Here is a 19,621-nt window from a genome sequence, read left to right as displayed (position 1 = left end):
AAGAAACCAGTCTGAGATGATTCACGCTTTATGACATGGTGCATTATCCTGCTGGAAGTAGCATCAGAAGATGGTACACTGTGGTCATAAAGGGATGGACATGGTCAGCAACAATACTCAGGTCGGCTGTGGCGTTGACACGATGCTCTATTGGTACTAATGGGCCCAAAGTGTGCCAGGAAAATGTCCCCCACACCATTACACCACCACCACCAGCCTGAACTGTTGATACAAGGCAGGATGGATCCATGCTTTCATGTTGTTGATGCCAAATTCTGACCCTGCCATCCGAATGTCGCAGCAGAAATCGAGACTCAGAAGACCAGCGAACGTTTTTCCTTCTTCTGTTGTCCAGTTTTGCTGAGCCTGGGCGAACTATAGCCTCAGTTTCCTGTTCTTAGCTGACGGGAGTAGCACTTGGTTGGTGTGGTTTTCTGCTGCTGTAGCCCATCCGCCTCAAGGTTCAACGTGTTGTGCGTTCAGAGATGCTCTTCTGCAAACCTCGGTTGTAACGAGTGGTTATTTGAGTTACTGTTGCCTTTCTATCAGCTCGGACCAGTCTGGCCATTCTCCTCTGACATCAACAAGACATTTGCGCCCACAGATATTTTCTCTTTTTTTGGACCCCAGAGATGGTTGTGGGTGAAAATCCCAGTAGATCAGCAGTTTCTAAAGTACTCAGACATGCCTAAATGCACTGAGCTGCTGCCATATGATTGGCTGATTAGAAATTAGCCTTAACGAGCAGTTGGACAGGTGTACCTAATAAAGTGGCTGGTGAGTGTATATAGGGTTGGGAGGGTTACTTTAAAAATGTAACCGGGTACAATGACAAGTTACCTGTTAACATTTTTTAATTTAAAGCAACTGACAATAGAAATGACAAGTTAAAGGTAAATATGTGCATAGATGTCAAATAAAAGAGAAATCAAATTTTCCGATACTTCAGAAGTACCGGTATGTTTTTTTGACTATGTTCCAAATCGAGTGCTTGTAGCCTTAGTCTTTATACTGTATTTTGATGACATAAGCACATGCACACTGATGGACTTCTTGTTGCTCAGTACACTACAAGTACACAAATGAAGGACTCTTAGTGGTCAGAAAATTGAGTACAAAACAACAGACACTTTGTTTTATAGTCGCCATCTTGTCCACACAAATGATGACATCCACATTTGCGATGATTTTGGTCAAAGAAATAACAGCGGTCCAAATTTCAACCTGAAAATAGCAAAACTTTAATCTCTCATTAAAAGGGGAGGGATTAAAAACATAACATATTAAAAACAACAAGTAAAAGTCTGCCTATTGTTCAATAGATATCTGATGAGTGCTTGTTTTATTGATGATTCTGTAAAGTTTTTTTTTCCTTTTCTAAAAAAAACATCTTTCTTGACTTCATCTTAAGAGAAATTGTTATTCATTTCAGTTTGATTCAGTCTTGTTAATTTGTTGTTATTTTATACAAGCGTGCTCTTTAAAAAATAAACATCTAAATAATAAACTTTGTAATATCTTTTGTTCTTAAAGAAAAAAGAAAGGAATATCTTACCTATTGTAATCCAGAAGGACTGACTCAATATTGTTTGCTATAAATTATGAAAATACACTGATACGGCTAGGAGTTTAATCAATTTGGAATAATGGTTGTCTTCTGCTTTTCTACAGTTTTAAGAATTGTATAATGGCAGTGCTTTGAACCTGCGCCTCCAGAGAAACTGGAGCCTAAACTCTCCACCTCACCTGAGAGATATCAAATAAATCCATGAAACATATTCACCTGCCTGGGTTCTTATATCGTTGTCGGCGTAAACATCCAGAGGTCTCAGCCTTTGCTCTTCATCTTTTGAACTGATATTTTTGATGCTGGTAAACTCAGTACCAGGACTTCATGTGGTTGTTTTCAGTTCTTTTGCTCTTGACTTATTAAAACAGGTGCATCACCATCCTTTCTGATATCTTCGAAATTTCTCTCAAACTTTGGTGTAAGAACTACCCTCTGAAAAAGGCAATTCTCAAAGTAATGAATTATCAATGTGATCAAAGTTTTTAACAACTTGATATTCTATCTTTTAGCCCCATACAGTTAAAAAGGAATAGCAAATAGACTCCCTAATGCAGTAAATATGCTATTCTGTGTGAAGCATTGCTGTGTTTGCACCAATGTTGTCCTTAGGAGCGGTTGCTACAACGGATTTGTGAAAGTATTGTTATTTCCAGACATACAGACGCTTCCTTCCTCTCACGCGTTACCGCTGCCTCTGCGCTGCTTGATGTGATAGGCTAATCGTGGTCACGTGGTTCAGTTCCTGTACGCCATTGGCTGGTTTTCTTTAAGAGGCGGGATAAACATGGTGAACCCGGAAAAAACAGATTGCCTTCACATCGACGGAGAGGAGGTTCACGTTGATTCCGCCGAATAAAAATGGGTAAATGTTCATTTATTGTGTAGTTTAGAAAACAAAGCCTGGCTTACTGCTCACACCATGCAGTGTCTACAGGGAACCAGGGGTCGACACGTGTTTGTGTTGTTCAACACAGGTCTACCATGTCACATTTTGTTGTGTTGCATGTCTTTTTCTCCCATTTGTTGCATGTTTGGATCGATTCTTAACGCCCGTGGGTGTATTTAATGCATACTGCTTTCTGTTCAAGCATTCACGTCTACTGAATTATTAGTTTTAATTTTGAGTTGGTGTAGACTGACTGAAAGTTAGTTTAGTAACCTTGTGAGAGTGTGTGCTCCTTCAAGAATCCCCCGCACTTAATTCCATTATTCCCAGAAATAATCAGTGGTAGAGATCAAAACCTTCCGTATTGATATTCAAGGCATAGTTGATCTTATTGATTTTTTTTTTTTTTCAGGAGAGTTCTCACTTCATTTCTCTCATCCCAATCATCACTCTCCCACTCTTATCTGTCTCCAGCTTATATCTCTCTTTTATAATAGTTTTGACTGTACTGCTCTCTCACACACACGCTGCCAAAATCAAATCCCCACTGTGATTATCACCTAATGCTCCTGCCTTATTATCAAAATGGAACAGATTTGGGTTTTGTTGTTGTTAAAGACTGATTGGCACAAGCTAATAAAATATCTAGAAAAATAAGTAGGTTGTGCCATCAGAAGGAAAATGTGGTGCACCTGATTGTATGACATTGAGGTTGCTTCTGGACTGCAACACTTTGCTTGATGAGTGTGTTTATTTTAAAGGAGGTAAACTAGGCTGTGCTCTCATTCTGGGGTCATGGGGTTATTTTATAGTGTTTAGATGAAGGGAAGTATTTAACCAACATTTTACTCATAAATTAACTATCAGTTTATAATGAACATACATTTTCATTTTAGTAAGTTTCTGCACTCCAAGATTGCGAGATATATTTAGACAAAGGAGACATAAAAGACATAACAGGCATACACCTAGTGCTTATTTTACATAGGCCATGCTGGATATTTTGCCCGTTGTACTGCATATTAAATTAAATGTGTATTAGTTATATCAGATTGAGATGTGTACTTTGTGCAAGAACGTATGGTATTTTTTAAAGGAAAGAATGCCATTAAACATCCAGTTGGAGATAAATGAATAACTATAAAATGTATCAGTCTTCATAATATCTGCCTTGGAGTTTGAATGACAAGGTCTCCCATCTCTTATCTTCCTATAGCCTTCATATTTTCTATAATTTTGCAGAGAAAAACAAGAAGTAGTTACCTTTTAGTTTAAAACTTTGTATCCCACACACATTTAGTCTTTGAAAAAGATTTGAACAAGAAAAAGCAGACACAATGCATGGAAAATGCTTTTCCATGCTTGGAGAGAGGGAAAGAAATGTTTTGATCAAATATTCCATGTAATAACACATTTTATTTGCCTGAGTTGCTCTCTCATTGACTCCTAAGAAAGAAACTAATTCAGTTCTCATTTATTAGCTGTTCTGCCTTTTCCTTCGCATTCATTGTGCCTTCTTGCCCTCTAAATGATTCATGACTTTTTAAGTTGTTTTTCGCAAACCCTTGTACTTATTACTCATACAGCCTTAGCATACTCAACCTTCATACTCATGAAATCAATTAATTCTTTTAAATAATTCACCTTCCGAGCAAACCAGATTAAGCAGAGCACATTTTTGTGTGTCAGATGTGTTCTTCTAAATGATGCGTGTGGTTTTTTTTTTTTTGGTTCTTTTTTTTGTGCTCAGGCATTAACTTGGCTCTCACCCCACAGCTCGGAGGAGTCTTGGATGATTAGAGAAAGAGGGGAGCCTTGATAAAGCATTAGCGTGTGATGCACATGCACACACGGCCTGAAGACCCTCTGTGCATCTGCACACATTCATTTTTCATGGAACAGACTCATAACAATTAGTCTCCTTACTGCCTGGGTAATCTTAGTGTCCCCGTAATGCCCGTGCTTTGCCATATGACATCACTCTCTTAAAAGTTTTAAATCTGACATTGTCATCCGTTTTTATATTGAGGACATTAGCAAGCCTTGGCTAATAGACCTGCACTCGTTTGTGGCAAAAGAAGAGCAATAATGGGAGGTGCCGGGAAGAAAAAAAATACAAGACTGGACTGCTTAAGTGTTATCTACCAAAGCTTTTACACAAATTAATTTACATGAATGAGAGAAGAAATGTAAAGTTGCGATCCAGCATCCTTTGCCAAGGAAAGCCTGTTTCTCCCTCCAATAATCGTAGAAAGTCAAGAGAACATTTGTGCATTATTTCAGCGGATACATTATGTTAACGGGTTTAGCTAAGTGCCTAGGAATTTGGGCGCTATAAACACAAGGATCCAAATTGGGATTTTTTTTTTTGACCACGCAGTTTGTAACTGGTGTGGGGTGATAGCCTTTCAAGTGGCCACGTGGTATTTCCGCTGCAGAAAAGGCAAAGCGCATTTCCCCAGAGACCCTCCATCTTCCCAGTATCTCCCAAGCTTCAGTCCCCTGCCCTAAACACTCCCTCTTTCCCCCCAGACACCAAAGCCAAGGTCATGAAAAATAAAAAAAAAGAGCCGTCTCCGTCTGTCTATGGGCTATTCCCTGGTCGCCCGCACTGGAATATGGCTTGGCCCTGCATGCTTTAGGAATGTTCCCTCCTCCTTTGTTGTGACTGTCATTGTCAAGGTCAGCTCCCACAGAAAGGTTTGAGCTTATCTGTTTTTCCCTCTCCCTTATTTTTTTTCACCTTAGTTATCTTTTCACTCAATTTTTTTTTTATTTGCCTCACTATCAGTGGACTGTAGCTCACAGCTCCCGGCCAGTGGTTTCATGACGTGTTGTCTGACTTGTCTGTCTGTCCATGGTAGCTGTCATTACAGTCTGTTGTCAAGCTTTCAGAGGTCCCATTGCACCTGCAGGGCTTCGGGGTAATGCACTGTATGCTTTTGTTGCCTCATTTTCCCTTCCTCGCGCTGATCACGGTCCCTTTTTTTTTCTTTCTTTCTTTTTTTGCCTGGAAGCGGTGTCGGAGTGTGTTCCCTGTTAGATTGGTTATTGCTGTTGTCTGTTAGCTGTGGAAGTCGGTCTTGAGTCAGTGCGCTGTATTTATCTGAACAAGACACACAAGTTAAGGAAACAAGAAAAGCATGAATTATTACCCAACCTGAATCAAAATTCCTAAGAATATATTTCAGAAGTATTTTAACAGCTGTGAAGAACAGCGAGACACTCATGAGTTACTCATGATTTTTCAGTGAAGTCTCCTGACCTGCTTTGTCTCCAAATCTGTTGCTTTACTAACCAACAAGTCACCAGGAGAGTCTCTATGTTTGCAAATACTTCAAAATAGTATTTTATTTACTTGGATTTCTGTCTATTTTTTTGTGTGCAAATGCCACACAATTTGCACACAAATTGCTAATACACACTCTGTTCTTATAGCATAAAAAAAAGAGTCACTCTTACTGTGACTTCTGATTATTACATAAGGAACATGGATTTCCAGCTGTCCGCGATAAAAGCTGTGTAAATTCAAATGCTTAATTTTTATAGGCAGCGCAGCATTGACTCGAGTGTCTGCTTGTTATATATTTGGCAAGTGCTGCAAGTCTGAAGGGAAACTGTCAATAGTAATCCCGACTATTGATATGGCAGTGGGCAGAAGATGTTACTTGGCCCTCGACTGCAGCATCCCTCTGATCCTTCTACATCATAATTACATTAATATTGACAGACTCTTGACAATAGTCACATTACTATTGATAGGTGGTTGTCAATACCGTGTTTCCCCAAATAAAACATATTCATTCATAACTTGTAAACTGCTCAATAAAAGGCTTTGAAAAGACCGTTGGACCTGGCCGGGTTTACTCTCCTGAGAGGGCTACTGCTGTGACGGGGATTTCCACCACCTGGCTGTGTGTGTGTGTGTGTTTGTGTGCACACGTTTGTGTGTGTGCGCTTGTCAGTATGTTCGTGTAAAGCTATGGGCTGATAGATTAACTTAGCGCTGCATTAGCGCTCTGCATAGATCAAGGCTATCCTTGACATACATACATAGTCATTCAGACACACATACACACAGGCAGCACATAATCTCCATATTTTCTCCCATCAAGGGGAAAAAAAAAAACTTTCAGATTAAGCTAAACAAACAGAGCCCGTTTATTTGTTAGCAATGCACATTCAGACTACCTCTCGTTATGTTTTTTTTTAAATCCAAACCCCACTCACGTCACAGGCGAGGTTCTAGCCACGAAACATGACAGCATTTCAAATGCAGCTCAATGAATTTGTCATACCTGCTTACTTCAGCGTGAATTCACTCTTTTTCATTCATTTGCTAATGCGAACTTATTTGGAGGGTGTATCCTGGCTCCATTTAAACATCTTGAATACAGAGATGATCCTGTGCACCACAATAAAACCCAAGCATTGCCACTTCGTGTTAGATGTTTTTTAACCTTCTCGAGAAACGTCTGAAGTGACCATCATCTCTCTCTCTCTCCCTTTCTGTCACAACTGCCATATTTACCCAACTGAAATCTCTTTTAAAGGCTTGTGACAAATCCCGTTTGGTGAGACACAAAAGCGACTGTCAAAAAAAGGGCCTCTCTGTCTCTCTCGCTCTATCTGTGGCCTTCTTGGTCTGTCTCTCCTTGTGTTAGTTAGTCTCCCACTTAAGCATTTCAGTCAAGGAAAGAGCAGATAAAACCAGAGAAGTGTGTGCAGTCTGGGGACCTATGTGCCACAAAATAGCCCAGGCGTCACAATGGTGAGATCCCACATGGAGGGGAATCTAAGGGAGAAGAAAATTGTTCCACATCTTGCAGATGTTTATGGTGTACCAGAGACTGTGCCTTTAGCCTAATCCCGAGTGATGTGATTTGTACACACACCCCTATCTCCAGAGGGAGCAGGCACTGAGAGACCCCGGGCTTTGCTTCCTAAGTTAAGGATGTGTGTGTGGCTGTGTGGGAGTGTGTGTGTTTATACAGTGGAGAAAGCAGTCTAAGACCCCCTGCTCCTCTGCATGGCACATCTCAAAGCTTGCATTAAGGACGGGTTTTACATGTGAAAAATGATTTCCGTTTCTATGTAGAAAGAAAAATACCATTCCTAACGGGATGGGCTCACCTTCGGGGCCTCATTTCTTCCAATGACAGAGCTGTCCTTTAATAGCTTCTGTGGATATTTTATTCCTGGCTTTAATAGATTACATTTCCTGTTGTCCTTTTAAGTTATTTAACAATCATTAGTTACAGAGAACTCCTGTTCTTAATTATAGCCATTTTTCGTCAATCACTGGAGCAGGAACTCCAGTTTTTTTTTTTTTTTTTTTTTTTTTCTTGTAAACTTTGTCATAATGAGTTTCATTGCACTTTATGTTTTGCTTCATAAAGTTTGTCAGCAGTAATTTGCTTAATCCACTATTGAGGAAAATTACATATGGTGAAGTGAAAAAAAGTATACCATCTGCTTTAAAACAGGGTTTCCGCGGGGTTTTAAAAAGTGATAAATGAAAATTGCCAAATTTAAGGCCATTAAAAGTGTTAAATTCACTGTCAGAGGTATTTTTTTTTTAAATTGGTATTATTTTTTACCTTTTACATTTTAAGCAGTCAATTTTTTTGTTATTCACAAAGTGAAATAAATGTGAAACATCTGGTCAACATCAATGAGTCTATAAATCTGTTCTGTATAGTGTTCTATAGTTCAAAATCGGTATTAATGTTAAAAGGTTCGTGATTAACACTTAAAGTTGTGACAGTTTTTAAAAAAAATCTGAAGGTAGTGAAAAAGGTATTTAATTGGTATTAAATTTAACATAAGGATTGCTGTATAAACCCTGTAAAAGCAGCTCAGTCACTCTCTGTGTTTGTGATGTACATGCTGCACGCTTCAAAATGCTTGAAAAACACTATAAATACAGCTGTTGTTTTTGTTTGTTTCTTTGTTTTTTTCTTTCAGTGGGTTTGGGACATGAGAGCAACCAGAAGAAAACATCTGGGACTGGTGGTTCAGGTCATGGCGTTGACCCTCACACCGCCGTGTTGCGCATCAGTCAGCTGGATGCCCTTGAGCTGGACTCGGCCCTGGAGCAGCTGCTGTGGACCCAGTTTTCTCAATGCTTCCAGAACTGCTACCCGGGAATTCTCACTCCCCTGGAGCCCGAACTGAGGGCTTTGCTGCATCTCCTCGTGTGGAGGTTCACGCTGTATTCCAGCAGCGCTACTGTAGGCCAGTCCTTGCTGAGCCTGCGCTACCACAGCAAGTCTTCCTTGTCCTCCAGGTACAGGCCTCTCTCCCCCAGGCAGAAGTTGGCTCTGGCCTTGCTCACTGCAGGTCCTGGCTGGCTCCAGGAGCGTTCGCACCGCCTGCTGCCTTACTTGGGCTTGGGTCCAAGAGGACCCGAGTCTGATAGAGACTCTGGCTTCCTCCAGCAAAGTCTCCGAAATGCACTGATGCTTTTTTCTGCCATTGCAAAGTTTGCAACCCTGATTAATTTTCTCATTTTTCTGAGGAACGGCCGGCATCCCGTCCTAGCGGAAAGAATCACGGGAGCTCAAGCCGTCTTCAGCAAACCCAATGCAGTCAGGGACATAACTTACCAGAACGTGAATCGGGAAATGCTGTGGCACGGCTTTGCCGATTTCCTCATCTTCCTGATACCGCTGATCAACACGAGGAGACTGAAAGCAAACTTGTCTTCACTTTTGTTTGGGGGAGAAAGTTCTGAAGGAGAAGGAGTCGGAGAAGCACAAGAAGTGTGGAAAGAGTGTGGACTCTGTGGAGAGTGGCCGACCATGCCTCACACGGTGGGATGCCAGCACATTTTCTGCTACTATTGCATTAAAAGCCACAGCATCGCCGACCCTGACTTCACCTGTCCCAAATGTGGTGCTGATGCACGGCAGCCCGAGCTAGTCAAGACGGAGATAAAGGTGGTTGGAAGGTGATGGTCCAAGCCTACCAACTCTGAAATTGCTAAATGGATATAAAGAAACGTATCAATATGTTTGTGGGTCAAAGACGTATAAGGCCTTTGAGTAGCCCATTTTTAAAATACTTAAAATAAAGATATTTTTGGCCATTTCCCAAACATTTGAAATGTAGTGTACACATACATGTATGTGAAAACTTCAAACAAAGGTATTTTAGTGTTTTTAAACCTTTAAACCGTCATTTGGGGCGACCATTTATCTCAAAATTAATAATTTCCATAAAAAAAATAATATTTTAATAAGTATCAGTAATTAAATTAACTGTTCAAGAAAGATAGACACATTTTTCCTTTCATTTTTTGAAAACAATTTTTAAATACATTCTATCCATAATGGCAGTGTCACCCTCTTACTTACTCTAAAATTCATAAAACTGATTTAAAATGTGTACAAGGTGTATCCACTTATGCATGCTATACCAATAATTTATATTTGAACCAAAACTGATAGACATTCAATTTTGAATTTGATACAGAATTGCCATTTGTTGGTTACCCCACATGATGCTTTCAAGTTTAATCAAATATAACAGGCTACCAGTTAGCTATATGATCTAAGCTAGCTACTTCTCACCACATATCACTAACAAATTTACCTTCAAAATATAGATTTTCAAATAAAACGAATTATTTACAGTTTTAGGGTGGTCACCCCACATGATATCAAAATGTGACGTATACACTGCAGCAGTTAGAAAGAGGATTTATTTGTAAAGGAGAGAGAGACTACTGACCTGCAGGTTGTCTCTCTGGGACCCTCATGGAGTAACTGGCTGATGCAACATCCTCTTTGAGATGATTGTCAATATAAAAGTCCCTCAATTGTATTTTTTTCATGGTCACCCCAGATGATAATTCAGACAATGAACATATTCGGACAAGATTCGTTTGTGTATTATGATTGAAATGTGTGTACAAATGTTCCATAACTTTGTCAATAAATCTAAAACAAGTTTGAAAGTATGCCCAATAGGGCAAGCATTATTTTTAAATTGTTTTAATGTGATTTAAAACCAGTTGTCCAAACAGAAGTCAAGGCCGGACGGTCACCCCACATGATGTTTTCACACTTCAGATGGCAGAAAATGACCAATAACCAACACGTTTAAATAAAATAAGAGTGGGCACATGTAGAAGGAACGTATTAGACATACATGTTATATTTTTTATTCATTTTTATGTTTATTATTAGGTAAAAAGTTCCATCGGACAGAAAAAGTAAGCGTCACGTCTTTGACCCTTGTATGTATATCAAAGATGTAGTTCCAGTAAAACTTCAAGAAGTGTGTTCAACATCCCCTTTAGCTGCCTTTTTTCTTTCTTCTCTTTTTTTTTTTCCAAAACATTTACCCAAATATGAAAATATGACTGGACTTTTCTTTATTTTGTCCTCTCTGAGCAAACACCGCTCTGCTATGTTTAATGTGTGTGCATGTATTGATGGTCCTCTGTGCCCTCCGTTTCTCCGGCCAGACTTTTGGGTCGAGCTATTTGTCTTTGGTGCACTGGACAGATTAGAGAGAAACACACAAAGCATATATTTGATGAGCGAGTGTTTTGATTTATGCTCCAAATTGGCTCCGTGATTGTGTGTGCGTGCGTGTGTGTGTGTTTGTTGAAATGGGAATATTTGTTCTGATGAAAAATGCAGAAAGTCAGCTGAATAAATAATGGGAGGAATTTCTGATGCCTCTCATCATGGCCAAATTAGCATTTGTTGTGTATTTTGTGCCTAAATTGTATTTCAACATCATTAAAATTGATAGAGTGTTACCTCTTGGGTGTTTATTTAGTTAAGTGGAGGAGAGAGAAATGAGTGAAAGTTATAACAATCAGCACACTTCTCTCTAGACAGGCTCGGTCGTTCTAACTCCCATTATCCGTTTTCACAGCACCCCAACATGCTAAAGATCAAGGGGGCAGCCGGGGGCTTGGATTGACTCGCAACACACTTGACAGCCATCCGCTCTTTTCCCTTGGCCTTTCTCTCTTTTGCTGCCTTTCCATCTCTCTCCCTCTGTAATCTCAAGGGCCCTCGCCCCTATAAGACTGTAGTAAACTGTACCAAAACCCTGGCAGTCGTCTCCTTCCTCGCAGGCGAATTACTCTCTAATCCCTGTAATGAGTCCAAAGATGCTTATTTATGCTGGAGTTAACCTCCACCAGTGAGCCCAGCCTGGGGCCAAACTCACCCCAGCTGAGTGAAGCCTTTCCTGGGCTGACGAGAGGAGTGGGATACGAGGAGAGGAGGGTGGGGGCTTCCCACCCCCCCCCCTTCTCCACTCCTCTGTTCTGATCACGATTACTTAATTGCTGATTGCCAAGACAATCAATCGGAACTGCGGTTTTGTTCGAGAGCCAACTGCTGGGGAGCTGTTCTCAGATCCGTTGACAGAGACCATTGTACGCACATTTGCACTCAGGTTAATGTTTTTGTTGGGTAGGAGAGGATAATGCATGAAGTTTTTTTGTTCTTGTGAGTGCCCTGAAGAAGACTGTGTGTTGAACAGGCAGAGCTGATCTTAAATTATTTATGTTACTGACCATTTATCCTAGAACTTCAGTAGATCTCAATAGTTTATGCCCTTAGTGCTAGTGCAAGGCTAAAAATAATCAATTGTATGGTTTAAAGCACCTATAGAAGTACTGAAGAAGCTCCTCAATGGATTAAAAGAAAACATACACCTTGAGGTGGGGGCCATAATATTGGATGTTGACATTGAAAAAAAAAATGGAGCTCATCACGTGGAAACTTGGAGGGCTTCTTTCACATCAAGGACACTCGGACTAATGAATCCAACACTAATGCATAAAGCCAACGACAGGAAAGACTGGTTGTCAATATTTTATGCACTACATTACATTAATGTGAGGCAAGCCCCATAAAGTGAGATTAAGGAGATGTTTGAGATTAAGGATGCATATATGATCAACCTTAATGCCGCTGGGACATGTCATTGTCTTTACATTCAGACAGAGTTACAATCCAGGCCTTTTTGCAGATATTACTCTGCAACTCTAATTGAAGTCCCCAATCCCCAGGAAAGAGAAGAGATAAAGAAGAAACAGTGCATTAAAGTCTATTAATTGAGTTAGGCCATGGATTGAATTAGTTGGGAGTTGGAACGGGGCTCTGGACTTAAGGAAGGTAGCTAGGGCTCAGTTAAGCCTATCTGTCTTTGGATCTTTTCTAATTCACAGACTCCGTGTGGAGAAGAAAAAGAGGAAGAAGCGTACATTCCCAGCGGCTATGCAAAGCAATCTGCACATTCACACGCAGCCATTTAGGGAGCAAATTGGCCCTGTGCCCCCTCTGACGATGGTTTTAAGAGAAAGGGAATTAGGGCGTTGAATCCCTAACTAGATCTCCTTCTTTGATGAGCTCTTTATCCGCCTGTCCCTCATCTCCATTTCTTTGATGTGAGGCGTTGATTTTCCTGATTAAATAGTTTTTAAAGTAAAAAGCTCTTCTCTGGGCTGCCTAATACCGGGTACTTTACTGTACCTATTGTAGGTTCGTTTGTGTGCATGCTTGTTGAAAGGTCCATCTGTGGTAATCTTTAATTGGAACAGAGCCCTTGGCTTGCAGATAATAGTAAGGATAGTACATGCATATTTTTCTCTGAGAAAGAATGTTATCATTAAACCTGGTGCCTGGCTTTTACCTCTTCATTTGAAATGGCTAGAAGGACACAGAGCGCCCCGCGATTCACTAATGAAATTAGGGAGGAAAAAAAAAACACCTGCGCCTTTCCACTTCAACAAAATTCCTTCTCTGATCCTCCCGCTGATGGTCGGAGCTTTTACCCACCGTTCAACAGGTAAGGGAAGTACGATCCTTTTGTATTGCAGAGATATTTCCAACAACTGACATCGCTTTCAAAAAGAGAATGACATTTTTCTCATGCCAAGGAAAGATGAAACAAAAAATGCTCCATCTATTTGCTGACACCTGTGCATGTGTTGTGTGTGTGTGTATATATATATATATATATATATATATATATATATATATATATATATATATATATATATATATACATATATTTTTTTTTTCTTTGTGGCATGTCCAGTACGTCAATAAGAGTTACAAGTATCTCATATTTCATCTATTCAATAAAAGGCATGCCAACATTCCTCCAAGCTAGTGAAATCCTAGGTGTGCTGAAGTTCAGGGCTGAACCCGCTGCAGGTACCTGTAATATGAGACTTGTTTCAACACCTGCCGGGCTTTCGATACCACCGGGCCCAATTACCTTAGTCTGCCTCTTCTTCTTAACCACCAGTTCAGTCTAACAGGTCAGGGGGACAATCAATCACACCTAAAATAAGGAAGTAATTTCCTGAGCTTTTATCATGGTGTTGAGGTTTTGTCTAGTTGCATTTCACACAAAGATGGAGCCTCACTCGTTGGGGAATACGTGACGTTTGGCCTTTTTCTTTTTTGTTTTTAAGACCAAGGATAATTTGGGATTTTGATATTATCTGTATGTTCACCTCAATATGTGTAGCCCCGCATGAGCAAATACGTACGAGACCATGAAAATGCGCTGAAGAGTGTTGTATCTTATGATATGGTTCAATAAACGTTGATCTTCTCCATAAGTTTAAAAAGCTGAATCCTCCCCCACCACAGCAGAAAGCAACACTGCTGCTGACAGCACCTATGTGTGCAGCCAGAACTGTGATGAGTGGATTCTTATAAACTCTCTATTATATACAATGATATATTGCATATCATTTTACTTATATTGATACTAAGTTATAGTTATGAGCTGCTATTAACAATATAAACCAAATTTTGAAATGTTCCACATGTTGATTGTCTTCTGTGGCTTAAATATCCTATTATATAGAAATATTGACTGAACATTAAATGCAATTTTTCTTATACAAATGGAAAACATATTTAACACCCTCTAACTCAGGGCTGGAGAGATGGAAGCACATCGTACCTGACCCGTCCTCTGACTGGATGAGCTAGGACGGAGGGGATAGGCCAAACACCCAGAGGGCATCATGGGGGATTACAGACAGGTGTGTTGTGTACGCCTGTGGTAACCTCTGCCAGAGCGGAGCCTGTGCATGTGTGTGTGTGCCAGGGCATCCTCCGGTCTGTGCGTGTGATTAGCCATCTCAGTCTTCTTCCTACTGATGTCTCGAACAGAGTAAATGAGCAATAATCTGCACACATCCCTCCAGATGGCCCAGTGAATTTCCTGTGGCTTAAGGCGCCAGCTGAGCTCTTTGAAAGTTTTGATAACTTCTGCAAATGTGATTGAAGCTCTGCTTGTTCAGGAATGTGGTGCAGGACACAATGTGCTTATTTCTATTTCCGCTAAAAGAGATGAAAAAGGGAGCATGCACTTTGCTCCAGCACAAGGGCAACTACTGGCCCTGCAAGAGTTATGTCCCTCTTTAAGAAAGAAGAAGAAGAAGAAGAAAGTTGCCCCAGTCCATTGTTTGTTGACTGCGATACTTCACTTTATAAAAAAAAAAAATCATTTTTACTGCATGTTAGCTTTTGGTTTATCTTGACTCGTACAACAAATAGACGTGGTTTTAGAGGGCAAGAAGCATCCAGATTATTGTGCAATCAAGCAAGAGTTGTCAGAAAATCCAGAGGAAGAGAATGGAAAACAGCAGAGCTTTGTTCCCCATCATCTGTCAGCCGGTGCGGTTCCCAGGCTCTTAATACACACAAGCAACAAAATACAAATAAGAATCCACGTAAAGTGTCATGAATATTTAATAGAGTCCTGCCAATCTGATCAGCATTACTTCAGTTCATTGACAAACTCCAGTATTTCACATCTCAGAGTCAGGATGAAACAGAAAACATGTAGAGAAACACAGTAGTGAACATGATGGGAGGAATTTCAGGAGGCAAGCTTCATGTGTGCGAAGAGAGATAGCGTGTAGATAATGTGGAGTTTCTATCTGGGAAAGATAACATGGGGAATTTCTAAATTACATGTGTAGCCAACACTGAACAATGAGATCAGCAAACAGAAAACCTAACCTAACCTTATTAAGTATGAGGCATCCAGGTAATGACAGTATATTTGTGCATTTCCTGGAATCTCTATCTTTTTTTTTTTGTTGCTTTTTTTTGTTGGTTACCATGGATACTTGTATGCTGCAAATCACGACTCCTCCAGGAGATCACTGAACCACGTTTGTCATCCAGCATTAACCTCCTCAGTCCAACAAATGCACAGAGACACACACATACACACAAACGAGAGAAAATGATAAACACATTAGAAAAATTCACATTTCTTTTTCCCTCCCAGCATAAAGTACAGAACAAACGGAGACGCACCCTCCAAACACACAAACGCACAGATGTGTGCAGAGCTGCACGTTGTCAGGGCTGATAGACTCTTGAATGAACGCAGAGCAGTAACCTGAAGAAAAACAGCTATAATGTTGTAGTGGCGCACTGCATGAGGCGTAAATCTACGCTGAAGACTCGGTGCTTTTGTGTTTATGTGCTGTTATGTGACGTTTGGGATAATTATTATCTATCATGTCTTAATTTAATGCAGTTCACGTGCGTTGCTTTAGTTAACACGCAGTGCATTAAATGTGATTGAGATGATTGTTCCAATTGGGACCATATGGGCTAAATAATGCATTTAAACGATCTCATTCCTTTAACGCCCTTCAGAATTTTAGACACAAAGAGGAAGTACAGGAGCGTGGCTCTGATACACCTGCAGCACACGGACCCTTAATTAATATTATAAACATCTGTATGGGAGCATCTCCTTTAAAAGACTTAAATACTAAATACTAACTTTTACTTGTCCTGAACATATTATCTTAAGATGACAGGTTTTTTAGTTGATGGTGATTAATAGAAAGTGGTCAATCATTGAGAAAAGTTGAGAATAATATTGGATGATGTAAACAATACAACCAGTTTTACCATTTGATCTGTGCTTCATTAAGTGTCCTTTATTTATTTATTTTTATCTTTTCAGCAAAATGAGACATTTTTCTTTAAATTTTAAACTGCTTCGTCAACACTTTTCAGTCTGACGTGATGGCAGTTCCCTCCTGTGTTCAGTAATGCCACACTACGTAATAGCCTGACCCAATTAAAAGGATATTTCTTTTTTCCCCGTTTCAGCTGAGGTTGTGTGAAGTACTTTGGAGTTGCTAGTGTCTTTACTGCGGTAGACAGAAGAACCAGAGGGGGATTCCTACAGGAACCCAGGCTAAAACCTACACAGAAAGGCTTTAGAGGAAACAATCTTCACCAGCTAGTTCAAATTTCACAAAATGAATACCGGTTAGATTACATGTTGTGTCAGATATGTGAACACTACCTCATTTTTGCACCAGACAGATTGCTTTGCCAACACATTGTCGTTACGGCTAAATGTCTAATTTTCAACACAAGTGATGCTGTAAGCGCTGTGCTGCAAAACTGTCTGTGTTGTGCAGACGCATGCGCATGTCACTATCTGGTGAAAAAGTGGCGCATGAACATTTCTAAACCAATATCTTTTATAATGTTTGAGATGTTTTGGATCGCTGCTCTACAGCCCTCTCAGCCTCGCTCCCCACCAGAATTCCTCTCTAAACTGAGAGCGACGTGACCATTGTCTGCTGCAGGTAAGATGCCAACTTCTCATAACTACTTCATAAAATAACACTTCCAAAAACAAAGAAGAAACAAAGAAAAGAAATATTCCACTAAGAATAAGAGGCATGAATAGATATTGAATATTACCTGAAACTCCAACTAAGACGTAGCTCTCGTGCATTTTCCTAGTCTCTGTTTTCATCATTCACAAACACGGCAGAATTTTCTCTGCAGGGCCCCTAACTGACACTCTGGGCTCGTTGTCAAGTATTATGTTCTCAAGTGTTTGTGCTTGTCTTCTGAGCCAAGCTGCTGGAGTCCTCTCTGCCCTATCCGCAAAGACTTACACAACATTCAGCAGTCATATCTCTGCTTGTCTATCTAGGAGCCCGGCGTGTTTTCCCTTAAAGTCAAATTAAAAAGGTATGCCAGAAAAGAGAGCGTATCTGCAATTCAGAACACATTTTTCTATCAGACAGGAGATATATTGCCGACTAAGTATTGTCAGATGTTGGCAAATTCCACATATTTTTCATATCCGGCCCCTGAAACTCGGGGCCGCTTCAAGACTCAAGGCACATCATCGACAAAGACTCTGTTTGACCTCAGGAGCGCAGGCAGAAATGAACCAAATATTCATTCTGTTTAGTACAAAAACATTTTCTTTGCTCTAAATGTAATATCAGCGGCCATAAATCATTTAACAATTCATTTGGAAATCATTTGAAAAACACATTTATTTGTCGTGGGTGCTCCTCAATAAAAATGGCTCTTGTGGAAAGTTTTGTTTATATATTCATGCATTCAGGAGATTCAGTTATTCATGTATTCACTCATTCACAAGGCCCAGTCAGTGGCAATGCATCTGGCCCTTTGTGTGTGTGTGTGTGTGTGTGTGTGTGTGTGTGTGTGTGTGTGTGTGTGTGTGTGTGTGTGTGTGTGTGTGTGTGTGTGTGTGTGTGTGTGTGTGTGTGTGTGTGTGTGTGTGTGTGTGTGTGTGTGTGTGTGTGTGTGTGACCCGCGGCGTAGCCCTGCTATGCTGCGGGCTAGTGCTGTTCCCCAGGGGGCTCTCATCTTTTACTGAGCCCTGACAGAGGATGGAGGCTGGGAGAGGGGGTCCGCTGCATTAAAAAGCCTTTACCTAGCTCTGATTTATCACCCCTGCCTTACACGCACACACACACACACACACACACACACACACACACACACACCGCTTACCAACCAACACCATCTCACCGCTCCTAGATGTAGCTCAACTCTACACTTTATCAAGCACATGGACATGTGGATGCATGCACACGCGCAATCACATGCACGCCGACGCCACATTCACACACCATCAAACACATGCTCATTCCATCATAAGATGGCTGCCTTGGAGAAAAAGTGAGGGTGCAAGGCGCCGCACTGCACCGCAGTGGCGATTTTGCATTTTAATGGAGCCCCGCCTCTCCCAGTCCTCGCTCAGTTGGTAATTCTGGTGAGTTGCAGGCTGGTAGGCAGTGAGCCATCAGCTACCTCACCGCAGGAAGACGGAGTGATGCAATTACAGGACAGCATTTCCTGGGTACATCACCTGCACACGCCTGCATTTGCATGTGACTGCCAATGAGGAGGCAAAGACAGGGAATGGGGAGAGATGGGAATGTGTTGTCATTACGCCACAAAAAAAATCGGCATGGACCCCAAGAGGAGGGACTTGGGTAACGTGTACATACACATAGGTAACGCTGCACATGGAGACACAAACACAGGAATGTTTTTGATCAGAAGGTCCAATCATACACCAAAAACTGGACAAAGGTGAATGCTGGTTTTAAATGCATTACAACAAACAAAAAGACACACATACATTATTGCACATGTGAGGATAACATCAGATTTTAAAAATGAAAAAAAACAAAACAGCAGAAAACAAACAGCGTCCTTGAGAGCCAAGCCTTGGTAATCATATTCATTCATTCATTCATTCATACATACGGGTGGAATACATTTCCTCCATCTCTCCGCTTGAGTTATTGCATGAGTGCTGATAAAAACAAAAAAAAAGACACAATGAATAAAATTTAATTCAATCGCTGAAGAAAAAAATGTTTTTTAGCACACATTAACAAGAAAGCGCTTCCCAAGAAGTTTTATGTTTAATATTACTATTTTATGTTTAATATTACCATTTACAATTGTGATTTTGTTTCTCTTTTCTTTGCTCAGCTATGATAGACCAGGTGACGGTTTGGATCTATTGTTTTTCCGCCAGAAGACAGAAGTGTCATATTTGCTTATGAATTACCGGCTAGCTTTCCCAACGTCAGACCCATAAAGTGCTTCTTTAAAGAAAGATCAATTATATTTTCAAGTACAGAATGGCCTTCCTCAAAATGCCCTGACTTGGCCAGGATATATTTGAACTTGCATTTAAACTTCTTCTTTATACACCTATACAGTATAAATATCACCATTGAAGTCATACAGTATGTGCATCATTACTGGAAAACACAATGTCTCTAACAAGGTCGACAGGCAGAGCCGTGTGAATACGGAGGAACTGCAAAGCTGTGAAGAGGC

The 19,621-nt window shown here is 40.5% G+C and overlaps 1 protein-coding gene across 1 annotated transcript; it reads left to right on the top strand.

Moving 5' to 3' along the window:
* Positions 1-2,365: 2,365 nt before the first annotated feature.
* pex2 (peroxisomal biogenesis factor 2) lies at positions 2,366-11,244 on the top strand. Its single transcript, XM_061713162.1, has 2 exons — positions 2,366-2,432; positions 8,424-11,244. The coding sequence occupies exons 1-2, from the start codon at positions 2,429-2,431 to the stop codon at positions 9,410-9,412; spliced, it is 993 nt and encodes a 330-aa protein (XP_061569146.1). The 5' UTR covers positions 2,366-2,428; the 3' UTR covers positions 9,413-11,244.
* Positions 11,245-19,621: the final 8,377 nt, after the last annotated feature.

The sequence above is a fragment of the Cololabis saira genome, chromosome 22, assembly GCF_033807715.1.
Source record: "Cololabis saira isolate AMF1-May2022 chromosome 22, fColSai1.1, whole genome shotgun sequence".
Taxonomy (NCBI): Eukaryota; Metazoa; Chordata; class Actinopteri; order Beloniformes; family Belonidae; genus Cololabis; species Cololabis saira.
This window is presented reverse-complemented; position numbering and strand designations above follow the sequence as displayed.